The following is a 13,267-nucleotide window of genomic DNA, read 5'->3' on the forward strand; positions in this document are numbered from 1 at the left end:
TGTTTGAATTTGATGGCAGCTTGGTTTGGGTCCGATGAGAGGGCGGGTGGGTTTTGGTTGAGCGATGTGAGGAGTTGGTCGGTGGTGATTTTGTTCTATTTTCTTCGGGGGATAGGTTGTGGGGGGTTGTGGGTCGAGGTGGTTTTGTAGCTGAAGTGAACACAGCTGTGGTCCGTCCAGTGGAGAGCTGTGGTGCGATCGAAGGAGATGTGTTTGCTGGAGGTGAATATTGGGTCGAGCGTATGTCCGGCTACATGGGTGGGGGTGTCAACAAGTTGATTGAGGCCGAGATTGGCCAGGTTGTCAAGAAGGGTGGTGGTGTTGCTGTTGTTTTTCTTGTCCAGGTGGAAGTTGAGGTCTCCTAATAGAATGTAGTTCTCGGAGGCGAGGGCATGTGGACTGATGAAGTCGCTGAATTGTTTACGGGTTCCTGGAGGTCTGTAGATGAGGGTGCCTCTAAGTGTGGTTCTAGGGTCGGCGTGGACCTGGAAGTGGAGGTGTTCGGCGGTTGTAAGGTTATCGTCGGAGCTGGTCGTGATTTTGATGGTGTTCTTATGGACGATGGCGATGCCTCCTCCTGTTTGGACGGTGCGGTCTTTCCGGATAATCTTGTAATTGTCCGGGATGGCTATGGCGATGTCGGGTGTTGATGATGCGTTCATCCATGTTTCAGTAAGGAAGGCGACGTCCGGTGATGTAGTGTCGAGTAGGTCCCAGAGTTCGGTGGCGTGTCTGTGGACCGAGCGGGTGCTCAGCAGGAGGCACTTCAGGTGGTTAGAGTCGGAGCTGCGTTTGGGGTTAGTGGATGTGGTATGGGTCTTGATGCTGGTAAATTTGCAGGAGTGGCAGGGGAAGGGTCCGTGGGTGTATCCTGGGGCAGCTACGCAACAATGTGGGATGCGTCCAGGGTTGACGGTTAGGAGGGTGGAGGCGGCATACGTTATGTGGGTGGAGGGCGGTTTGCGGGGGCCAGAGGGTCTGGCGCTGGGCGCGGTCCAGGCGCGACCGCTGCGCGTGAACGCTGCGCGCAAAGGCATCTGTCATATGAGGATAGTGGAAGGGGAGGGGCGAGGGAGGGTCAGCTGGGAGGCGGGAGCGGGGAGGAGACACGGGCCAGGAGTGGACACAACAACAAAATGGCTTCCCAAACAGAAAACGAAATGGGGCACAGCCGAGGACCGGCAATCTGAACAATATCAAAATCTAAACAATATCAGGCTACGGTAATTAGATCAAACAGAGCAGCGCCAACATGAACAAAAAGCAATCAGCTTGTTCAATTTTGAATCCCCAACAGGCTGGCTATGTTATTATTAAATTGTAAATTATTGTGTCCATGAACAAGAAGTCAGTGTTGAACTTGGTACCTGGGTTCCTAGTGGTTAGACATTTGGCTCTGGGGCCGGGTTCATTTAGTGTTACCCTTCTCTGGTGGAGCATTGGATGCCCTGGATGTGAATGGCCGCACTATCCCTGCTGGTGGAGACGCAGATGGCACGGGCGTTCCAAAGGTCGTGTGCAATCTCTGGTGCTGCATCATCTCCATGGACTGCAGGTAGGCAAGAGTTGTTTCCAACACAAACACGCCAACAGTGATGAGAGCCCACTAATAAGTCACGTGTATGTCCGTTGGGTACCCAGGTAGGTCAAAGTCACGTAGCGTCTGCACGCATCACAGTTCTTGGGTGGAAAGGGGGCACAGCACGATGAAGACCGAGGGAGGCAGTCACACATCTCTTTACTGGTGGAGCACACCAGGCTCACACAGTGACCAGCGAGGGGTAGGAGTTGGGGGGGGGGGGGGGGCGGTAGGAGAAACTCATTCCAGTACACAGGCCAGCTCCTGCAACGTCCATCCTGGTCTCAGGTGCCAACAGGTAGTAGTCATACCCAAAACATTTGGAAAAGCGCGCCACGTCAAACAGGGGGTGCAGGGAGCCAATCCCAGCTCTCGACCAGCTGCTGCAGCATCGCTGCCCGGTGGGTGTGAGCACGTGCATTAGCCTCCTCCACAGCAAGCCAGGCTGAAGCAGGAGGTGGCAGGGAGACGTACTCCAGCACCCAGGCAGACTCCTGTGATGTCCCCCCATCCGGACCGCTTTCGTAGTAGGCAGTCTGCTCATCCAAGTGGCTGTAGGGTGCTGCCCCTCCGAGCATACTCCGTCCTGCAGGGGTACTCTCCGTACTCCTCTCTGAGCAGGCAACGCCGGCTCCTTCCCAAGGCAGAGCACCAGGTCTCTTCTGGGAGGTTGTTGCAGAGTTTCAGGTGCTGTCCCTTTGTCTCTGGGGCACTGGCTGTCACTGTCACCCGCCACAAGATCAAGTGTCTCTGGACATGAAAATGACCTGTCACGCATCAGAGATCAACAATAACATAACATACGTAAAGCGCATGTTCACCCGTAGGCATCTTGGAGCTGAATAACAAACGTTTCTTGTAACCCAACTCAATTTTACTCATTTTGTCGACCTCAGATGGATGAAAGGCTGAGTGGGGCCACCGGGATTTGAACCTGTGACCATGAGGTTGAACACAGGCCCCTGCAGTGGAGGCATTAGTCCACTGAACCACCAGACCCGGCAGAACAATGGGACTGGTACATGGACAGCAGCACTCTGTGCTTACTGTACCTTTACACACGCACGACCTGGGCCCCAAAAAAATCACAAATGCCATAGATACTTCAGGTGAGTTGGGGCAGGGGTGTAAGCTCACAGTAACATGCAGGAGACATTCCCATCCCAACAGAGGGCCCGGTACGGAACCTTTCAATGTTGGTACTACTTCACTTCCTCACTTGCCCCACTGACAGTCCTGGTAAAACCGACACATGTGTAATACTGGCAGAGCTCAGTGGGTTATCCTCCCTGGTATAGAATGGAATGCCAACTCTCCATTGGTGTTCCCTGAATGGAATGAGAAGCGGAAAAGGTTGGAGGAGGAGAGAGAGACGAAACTGGAGAGAAGAGGCTGGGTGAAAAGATGTAACTTATTCACCCAACGGATTCAAGATACTGTGTAAGGGCAACTTTACATTGAAAACGAGCGGAAAAGAAACCAATCTCATCACCTCAACTCTTCACGACATTTATGTGCATTTCTGACCAGAAAAAGGTAGCCCAGCTCTACTTCTACGAGCCATTGTTGGAACTTTCACTGTGAGATCTGTCCATTTAGTCTTGTGCCCATAACGTATGTAAAACAGCGAGCATGGCATGTTTAGGGAGCTTTAAAGCTACATTTTAAACATCGCGGGTGCCGGCCATGGCAGCCGTTTCACACTGTAACTGTGAATAGATTCACAGGCCTAGCAAATCGAGCCGACGGAGGAACGCGCACAGCTAGCTCGTGCTACACATGTTGCAGTACAGGATGTGCTCATTGGCTTCTTGTGAAGCTGACGCTGGATAAGCACGATGGCAAGTGTGACGCAAGCACAACAGATTTGAAGATATTGGAACCACTGGGATGTGTTGTCCTGGTTCAACCTTGAGTTGAGCTCATACTTGGCAGCCATTTTTAATTGGGAAACAGTGATACGCTCATTAGTTTCGAAGGAGAATCCCTTTTCCACTTGGTTTGTGATCGTCCGGCTTTGTTTTCTCACACGGATTTGCACAGCTTGCCACAGGTTTAATCTTTGTGGTCGCATGGAGTTGCATACAGCTTTTATGCTGATATTCACAGTTTATCAACTTCATATTCTGTGAGCACATTGAAGTGCATTAAGTTTACACACTGATGTGCACAGTCTATCTAGCAAGATCACTTTCAGGCCTGCAATTTTACTGAGTCAAGCTAATATTCTCTTTGGTATTGAATATTTATTGTACATTTCGTGTACTGCTTGCATCTCTTATATTTTGTTTTGAAAACTGTTGCATTTTGTTTGCTTTTTACACTTCTGTTGCTAGTTTTTTTATCTCACTTATTTTTCTACTGTCGTAATGCAAGATGTTACTCCAGCTCAATTTTTTCTAATGCAACCAGGTGATCCACCAATGCACTGGAAAAAATGGAAAGGTGTGTTTGCGCCTTACGACGAGTGTGTGGGACCTCTTTATCAACCAAGCGAAAGTGTGTCTTACTACTCCATTGTCTGGGGTCGGAGAGTCAAGAGGTCTTTGAACATCTACTGGAGTTAACGATAGATCAAGCAGATGGTTTGAATGACTTTGAAGTGTGGGTAAAAAAACTGGATTTACACTACTTACCCAAAGTGTCAACAGTTTTTGAAAGATATAATTTTTATAGACGCATGCAAGAAAGTAGGGAACCTATATATCTGTCCTAAGGAAGTTGAGGTCAATGTGCAACTTTGGCAGTAGTTCTGAAGAGACCAATTTATGTAAGGCTGCAACATTGAGAAAGCCAAGGAGGTGTGTTGGCAGAAAGATAATCCCTTTTGTCTGAAGTCTTAACCATTGCGAAAACCTGTGAGCATAGTCATGCATGTGTTGATGAACTAACAAAAAGTGATGTTGAAGTTGATAAAGATGAGTCGTTGCATGTTATACAGACTTATAAAGACATGAAGAGCAAGGAAGGCTCAAGCACTTCTTCACAATATAAAGGGACTTCTGGTAACAAAGCTGATAAAAAATTTCAAGGCACATGTTATAGGTGCGGTGAATATGTTCATGTAGCCAGTTACAAAGAATGTATAGGTTGGAAAACCAAATATAAGAAGTGGAGTCATAAAGGTCATGTATCCAAGTGTTGTAGAAGTGGGGGTGTTAAACAGAACTTTCGTGAAGTCACGTGTGGTGTGGTAGATAAAGCTGAGGAGATAATTATTTTACATGTTTCGGAATTTAGAGAAAATGGTCCCATTGAAACTGTTCTTTTGAAGGAATGCTGCTTCCCATACTATTTGATTCGGGAACCAAGATCACATTAATTACTAATGAGGTGTATCTGGAAAGCTTAACCGATAAAGTGGTGTTGCACAAACCTGATATTCAGCCTAAGGGATATGGAGGAGAACCAATAAAGTTTGCTGCTATTTTGATGGCGATTCAGAATGTTGTAAATATTTTTGTCCACCCTAAGCGTGGAAGGGTATTCTCAGATGTGAGACCCTTGCTCGTTGCACCATCAGGATTCAAGCAAACCGGGCCGAAGAAGGCTGCAATGCCAGAAACCGGTCCCCGGGAGCTTGTTTCCTTCCCAGTGTAAGAATTGGCTTTTGTAGTTTGGTTTGCCCTGTTCCCATCATGCACTGGGACAGGAACAGACTAATTTGCATACAGCCAGGTTCTGAAACTGGGATGGTGCAGTGAGCTAAAAAACGGTGTTGGATCTAGCCCTGATCTCTTGACTGGGTGAGAGCTTTCTGCTTAATTCAGAGACTCTGTCCCTCACCACCCCTTGTTGTAAATATGCTATTTTGATGGCAGCATCATTTTCAAGGACAGGTGTGTGTGTGTGGGAAAGTGTTTGTCCCTGATAGAGGGGACTCTTTAATAAGTTGAAAGCATCAGAAGGACCTTAATGTATTCCTAGATCCCAATGATACTCCGGTGATTTGTCTTAGCAGCCTAAAGCGTGGTGGCGACAGCAAGCTCTTGTCAGGTGATTTCTCAGCTCCTAATTATGAAATGGAGTTTGACATTTTTAGTGGATGGTTGGAATGTCTATAAGGGTATGGGCATAAAATCATACTAAAGGATAATGCAGTTCTGGTGGTTGGGAAAGTCAGAGGGGTTCCGATCAGGGTGAAGGACAAAATGTTGGAGGAATTGCAGAAGTTGAAATCTGGTGTCATAATTGAAGGAGTGGAGGCCACCGAATGGTTGACTCCCGTGGGCATAACTAGTTACGCGACCCCCAGCACATCTGCTGCACTGCCCGAGTCAACGTTTCTCGTCTATCACAAAGGATTTGTATATATTTATGTCTGTGTATGAATTTATTTACATGTAATAATTAATCAGATTTCCAAATACACAATCAAATCATTGTTTAATCTACTCAAATATGAACTCTATAAAATGTGAAAAAAAGGAAAAAATAATTGTTTTAAAAAATAAATAAATATACTGCTCAATATAAGTGTTTTCTGCCTATCGTTGTATTGTAGAGTGCTTGTCTTATATATGTCTATATATTAGACATAAAAGGGTGTTCTTTAGGATAGAATTTGTCTAAGAACAATTTCTAGCTATAACTTTCTCTCACTAGTTCATTATCCTTTACCTAAGATTTCAGAAATGCTTACCTTACTGAGTGGAGCCAGATATTTTTCTTTAATAAATCTTACCTTTGCCTATCATCAGGTGAGATTATATCCAGACTCACAGCATTTAATACCCCATATGGTACCTTCAAATCTTTGAGGATGCCCTTTCTATTCTATTAAATTCTATTAAAATTATTTATTACGCGCACTAACACCAGCGGTTTCTTGGCGCTCATTGACATATTGCGTTGACATATGGCGATGGTCAAGGGTGAACATATAGCGTTGATCAGGGTGAGGAATTAATCATAGGCAGCTTGAAAGAGCAAGGTTTTTAGAAGTGTACGAAAGCAGTCGTACGATGGACAGAGGCGGAGAGAGGAAGGTAGGGCGTTCCAGGTGGAGGGAGCCAGTACGGAAAAACTCAGACCTCCATGCTTTTTCCTTTTAAATCTTGGAACCTCCAGGAGGTTTAATGAAGCTGAGCGAAGAGCTCTGGAAGGAATGTGACGGGACAAGGCTAAAGAGATAAACCTAGGAGCTGCATCCGATAGGGCCTTAAAGGTAGTGCATGCCAGTTTGAAAGTGCAGCGTTTGGAAACAGGGAGCCAGTGCAGACTCATTTCAGTGGCAGACGTTTTTCAGAGTATGATGGAAAATATGTTTGGGAGTATGGATGGTGTGAGATTTACCAAGATGACATTTTAGTCTTTAGTGAGAGCTTAGAAGAACACAATGAATGTGTGAGGAAGGTACTGCGAAAGTGGAGTGAATTTGGTCTTACCTTAAATGCATAGAAATGTAAATTCAATCTGGCAGTGATTGATTATTTGGGGCATACAATCACAGCTTCTGGCATTGAACTTAGAAATGAACTTGTTGATACCATCACCAGGATGCCCTCACCAGAAAATAAGGATGACGTTGTGACATTTCTGGGGATTTCTGAGTTTTACTGCAAATTCATTCCTAAATTTGCAGGTAAAACTTATAATTTGAGGCAGTTGTTAAAAAAGTGCCAATTTCAAATGGAGTGAGGAGTGAGGGAAGGAGTTTGAGGTGTTGAAGTATTACATATTACATGCAGTCTCTGAAAATCTTTGAACAAGATCAGGATACCATTGTAATGGCTGATGCAAGTTCAACAGGGTTGGGTGCTGTGCTCTTACAAAGGCAGGAAGCGGTGGAGAAAACCATCCTGTTCATATCAAGGTGTCTTAAAGGATCCAAACTTAATTATTCTGTGATGGAAAAGGAGGCGTTGGCTGTACTCTGGGCTATCAGGAAGTTGTAGAAGTTTGTGTGGAGAGGAACGTTTTTGGATGAAACGGACCACAAGCCATTAAGGAAATTCTGGAAAAGAAAGGGTTGCAAAATATCTCCTCTAGGATAAAGAAATGGGTGGTTGCTCTCCAAGAATTTGACTTTTATGTGGAATATGTGCCGGATGCAAGTAATAATTTGGCCGATTGTTGTTAACGCTTGGTGGACAAAAGTGAGTTGAATGAAAGAGCTGTGGAGGATTGTGATTTGTCAGACGAAGATGAGTATGTAGTGTGTCTCATCAATGATGGTGTGAACAAAGAGGATGAATGGCTTCAGGAGGTGGCTAGTGATGCTACGTTACAAACTGTGATCAAGGGAGTGAAGTTTGGTTGGAGTAGATGAGTCAAAGCTGATGAAGCGATAAAACCTTTTGTGAAAATTGAGTCCGAACTTGCAGTCCATGATGGGTTACTACTTCATGGTACAAGCATCCAGGAATTTCGAAGACAAAAGACATTTTTAGACAAATATAATGGTGGCCAGGCATGGATATCTATACTGAGCGAAGTGTCAGAGAGTGTGTAGAGTGCAGTAAGTGTGACAAAGCATTGAAATCCAGGGTGCAAGCTATGAATTTAGGAAGGTTGCCCAAAGATGCCTGGGAAAAGGTGGCCATTGATATTTTGGGTCCCATTAAAATTTCAAATGTGGACAAGTATGTCATTGTCCTACTGGACATGTACTCTAGGTGGCCGGAGATCGGTATAGCAAACTATTGAAACAAAAGACATGATAAACTTTCTGGAAAATATTTTCGAGAGAGAAGGCTTGCCATTAAATATTCTCTCCACTATTGGTGTGCAATTTGGCTCTAGAGAGATGGAAAAGTACTTGAGTGAGAGGCATCACACATTGGAGGACGGCCCTTCATCATCCAGAGGCCAATGGAATGGTTGAAAGGTACAACCGTGTCCTAAAGGAATCCATTCAAAGAGCATTAGCCAATCATAAATGTTGGATGACTGAGAATTCGAATAGGATCAAGAATTATAGGTTCGCGCCTCACTCCATGACAGGAAGAACCCTGTTTGATTTAGTTTTGGAAAAAGAAAGCAGGTGCTTGGGGTGTGTAGGTATGAGGTCCCGAAGGTGCTTATACGAAGAGCTAGGTCTTCAGCTTCTTGCAGAACTCAAGAAGTGAGGAGGTGGCTCTGATGTGTTGAGGCTTGTGGATGTGGGTGGAGCCATTAAAGGTGGGTGGAGCCAGTAGAGGTAGTAGTTGAGGCGGGTGTGGCCTCCTAAAAAAATTAGTGGACCTGCCTTAATATTTTACAAATTAAGCAATGCAATAAATACATGAGGCCACTAACGAAGAGGTGTGAGGGGAGAGAGGGCACACCGCAGCCTGACCTGAAGAGTTCAGACCGTGGGGGTGTGAGGGATAGGACGGGCGACCTGCCCTGTTAGATTAACAAGGCAGAATAAAAATCCCCTTTGGACGGGCAGGGCCCTGGAGCTGATCCAAACAGACGTGTGACTTCAAACCGAAAGTGAAAGAGACAACGCAGAAGTGGGGGGAGAGCGGAGAGGCTGCAGACGACGCCAAAGGAAGCAGAGACACGAAAAATAGAGAGTGAGGAGAGACCAGGGGAAGAGACAGACGGAGAGAGAGCGAGAGATCAAGGGAAGAGACAAGAGGGAGAGACACAGCCTCAGAAGAGGCTGATAGAGACAGGCTAGCGCGCGGAGGCTGAGGAAAGACATAGAGACACCAGGTGAAGAAGAGAAGGTGAAGAGACAGGCGGAGAGAGACCGGCCAAGGGAAGAGGCAAGAAGAAGAGACAAATCCTCACAAGAAAGAGGCTGACAGAAAGAGGCTAGTGCAAGCAGAGTGAGGAAAGCCAGAGACCAGGTGAAGAAAGAGAAAGCGAAGAGACAGCCGAAGGGAGACCGACCCAGAGAACAAGGGAAGAGACAGAGGAAGAGAGAGAGATAAACAGGAGCCTACGGAAAAGCTAAAAAAGAGAGACAAACTCAAGACGGAGAAGAGACACATTTAAGAAAAGAATGATAAGGGAAGAGAGAGACGAAGGGAGAACTCTGTGCAGACACTGACGTAGACTGGCGTGAGACTAACCAAGAGAGACAGGTGAAAGGTAACTAAGATTAGCCAAATGAGATACTAGGAGTGAGACAGAGAAAAGCGGAGAAAAGACAAGCCGACAGAGTATAAGAATAGACATCTGGCAGAGAGTGAGAGGGAAACATTAGGAAGAGAAAGTGGAAGACAGATCAGGGTAGAGAGGGGAACACGACAAGACATCACTGAAGGCACCAAGTAACCCGGGTCTCGACTTGTCCAGTTCGTGAATCTGGTGGCCGGAGGCTCGAGCGCGCCCACCATGCTCGCCAGAGGGGTCTCACTCACGCTCCCCGCAGGTGGCTTCAGCTTCGATAACTGCCTCAGGTGAGACCACTAGTATTTATTTATTTATTTATTTATTTCCAAGGTTTTATATAGCCGGAGCCGTTTCTAGGATTTCAGCTTCGATAACTGCCTCAGGTGAGACCCCTAGTATTTATTTATTTATTTCCAAGGTTTTATATAGCCGGAGCCGGTTCTAGGATTGTCGGGGCCCTGGGCAGAAAGGGAATGTGCGACGCCCATCTAAAATGCATAGAGGGGACACATTCAGGGCTATTTGCATCTGGATAGATGCCCCTGCTCCTGAATCCACAGCCCCTGACTCTCAGCCACCTACAAACACTTCTTAACAGCTCACAAAGGGCTGAAGGTGTGAGGGTTGCTTATCTCCAGAGAGGCAATAGCCATCTGCGGTGCCTCTGTGTGGGTAGAGCCTAATTGGCAGATAAACCCGAGGAATGTGTCATCTTGCAACTGAGAATGGGGGCCCCTCCCTTCGGGTTCACTTTGCTACACCATAGCAATGAGGCCAGGGGAGGTGGGCCTCCTAAGGTGGGGTACTTTGGAGGTGTCACCTTTCATGCCTGGTTTGACTCTGTCGCATTGGGGGGCCGCTAGTTGGAGGGCTGACTATGGGGCCCTGGGCAGCTACCCACACTACCCATGCCTAGCGCCGGCCCTGTATATAGCGCTACTGGACCCGGGGGTATCAGAGCGCTTTACAAGATAGGTAAACAATTACAATAAAGTCAAACAATGTAAATTAAAACATGAGTTACATAAAATAGGGTAATAGAATGTGCTGGGTGTTAAGGGGCGATGGAGATCAATAGGGGGTGGGGGTGTTGACGTTCTGAGGGAGAAGGGAGTGAAGAAAAGGGAAGAGGCAGAATGAGAGGCGGGGAAGGGGTTGAGGAGGAGGCGAGAATCAGGGAGCAACGAGTGTAGCTGGACAGGACTGAGTAGTTTTACGTCCTCAAATGGTGGCTGCCTCCGGCCTTAGGAGTGAGTGACCTCCACCATGGCCCGAGGGAGGGCTCCACCTCAGGAACAAGACCCTCTCCGGTGAGGGTTGGAGGGTTCAGACCACTCACCGGAGTGTCCTAAGGGATGCTCGTGAGAAACCAGGGCGGGGACGGGGAGGGCCCTGGTACCGACTTGACCCGTGCCTCTGAAAACGAGTGACCCTCCCTGGTCGATTCGAGGCCCCCTCCATGATTTATGAGGTTGCACACTGACCCACCCCTTCCCCCCCCAAAACAATTTCTTCTGCCCCATGTTAGCATCATCAATTATAAACTCTTATAACCAGTGCTTTTTCGCCCTATTTTGGTGCCATAGTTCAAGCGTGTGTTTTTTGGGCCACGCGCCAACTTTAGTGTGTGAGACTCTCCCTATGATGCAATGCACCCTAAATTATGTAAACAGAGACCCGTTAGAGACCCGTTTCGGGCATCCTTAAAAAAAAACTGCTGGTGCTCAGACCCGGTGAGACCCGGCCCACTTAAAGCCCTGCTTTCACTTACCTCCATCTTGTAATGTCCCATTCAAATCAAGCTGAGGGAAGCAGGGTACAGGTTATATGAAGGAAATGAATCTCTCTCTCTCTCTCTCGTCTCTCTTACGCACGGTCCCTGATACGGCCAGTCCAGCCCTGCCTACTTCCCACTCCTGAGTTATTGGCCAGGACTCTCCAGCCATCTCTGGCCTGGTCTTTTCTTTCAATCCGACTCCAGGTGAAATCCATCTCCTTGCAGTCAGCCCTGAGGACTCAGCGCCAGGTGTTGCTTGGCCTTCCTCTTTTCCTTCTCCCTTGAGGGTTCCAGGTCAGGGCTTGCCTGGTGGTGTTGATGCAGGCTTTCGGAGGGTTTGACCTACCCAGCCTCACTGTTGCAAATGAGTGAAATGAGGCAACAATAGAAGGCCCCCTTTTGTGTTGATCGATCAGTTTGAGCACCCCTTCGTTGGGCCCCGCTCGCCCATGGCAAAGGCTGGCACTGCCTGAAGGTATAGGCTCAGAAGTGTTGTGAATTTGAACATACCAAGCTTAAAGTGAACCATCAACTTGGAGAGTGGTTGTTTACTAAACACTGTAATGAGGAAGATAGAACTGAGGCATTCAGAGTAATGTATGCTCGACCAACACCTGAGAGGAACATAAAAGAGAGAAAGACGTAAAACAAATGCTGCCCTAGTGGGATTTATTCAAGTGTTTCCACCACTGCATTATAATTAAGGCCCCTGGTTTTATGGTATTTATTTTTTTAACATTTCCTTCTGTATTTATCCATATTTATTTTGTGTTTTGTGTATAAATGTAGTTGTAAAACTGCAAATTTCATATTTATTTAGCTGATAAGACACGCGCTCATACTTTGATGTCTGTCGTGATTTAGGTATTTAAACTGACTAATATTACGTAACAATATATCCACTAAATATTAACATTATACCATAAATGTACGTTGACATCTGCCATTATTTAAAGAAATTTCATCCTGTTTTTTAATTTCCCGTGCTGTCCATCTGCTCAGCTGTTAGGCTACAGTTCATGAAAGACAGCTCTGAAAGTAACTTAAAAGAAGCACAATTTTCTGTATTTATCCACTTCTAAAAATAAATGCTAACAGAAAACATATTGTTTTCTGTCTGTATTTATCAGTAAAAATCCATAAAAACAGGGATCCTTAATTATAATGCTATTTTTACTCCAAACTCACCATAATCCTTTCCATCACATTGGATTTATAGTGTACGTGCAAATGTAGAAGGAACCGCCCAACATTACATCAGAGTAAATTTTAACACTGCCTATGGTTGCAAATATTTTAATGCTGGGGAACTACTGTATGCGTGCTTCATGGACGTCGAAAGGACATTTGTTGGAGTTGATAGGAACGTATTGTGGATTAAATGCGATAACTGGAGTCTTCCATATTGTTAGAACCTGTCTAGCAGCTTTATGTTAGATCCTTGGTTCAAATAAAGCTTAGCAGCGTCTCCACTTTATCCTCCAGGATCCATATTAACAAAGGGGGTGCAACATGGCAGTGAGCACACCCATCTCCTGTTCAGCCTCTACAGAGCAGACTTCTGGGTTTCTTTGGCTATTCTAGATCTCGAACGCCAAAAAGGGAATGGAACTTGACACCAATATTACAGTACGCAGTGGACACAATCATACTGAAAAGAATTAGTATCAGCCTGCGTCATCAATCAAGTGCCCTCCTTATATACAGTAAAAACAAGTCAGCACTAAAAAACAACAAACACAGATGTTTTAGTATTTGGCAGAAAGGTCAAGAAAGCAGGGCAGTGGTGTATGAATAGTCAAGGAGTTGCCAAATTACCAGCCTACAGATACCTTGTTTTGGTTCAACTAAAAGGACAGTTC

The 13,267-nt window shown here is 46.1% G+C and overlaps 1 protein-coding gene across 6 annotated transcripts in view; it reads left to right on the forward strand.

The window, feature by feature from the left end:
• The window catches only part of LOC147665155 (proteasome subunit beta type-7-like), a 154,126-nt gene that overhangs the window by 13,012 nt on the left and 127,847 nt on the right, over positions 1-13,267 (forward strand). The window contains exon 2 of one of the 6 annotated variants that reach the window (XM_086949721.1): positions 9,841-9,915. The exons of 3 other annotated variants lie outside the window; for them this stretch is intronic. In XM_086949721.1, the coding sequence (XP_086805847.1) occupies positions 9,851-9,915 (65 nt within the window). In that variant the 5' untranslated portion in view covers positions 9,841-9,850. Of the gene's footprint in view, positions 1-9,046; positions 9,916-13,267 lie in introns of those variants that run through there. 2 more of the 6 variants (XM_086949720.1, XM_086949723.1) reach the window with 2 other exon arrangements.

Source organism: Lissotriton vulgaris, unplaced genomic scaffold (genome assembly GCF_964263255.1).
Source record: "Lissotriton vulgaris unplaced genomic scaffold, aLisVul1.2 SCAFFOLD_654, whole genome shotgun sequence".
Lineage (NCBI taxonomy): Eukaryota > Metazoa > Chordata > Amphibia > Caudata > Salamandridae > Lissotriton > Lissotriton vulgaris.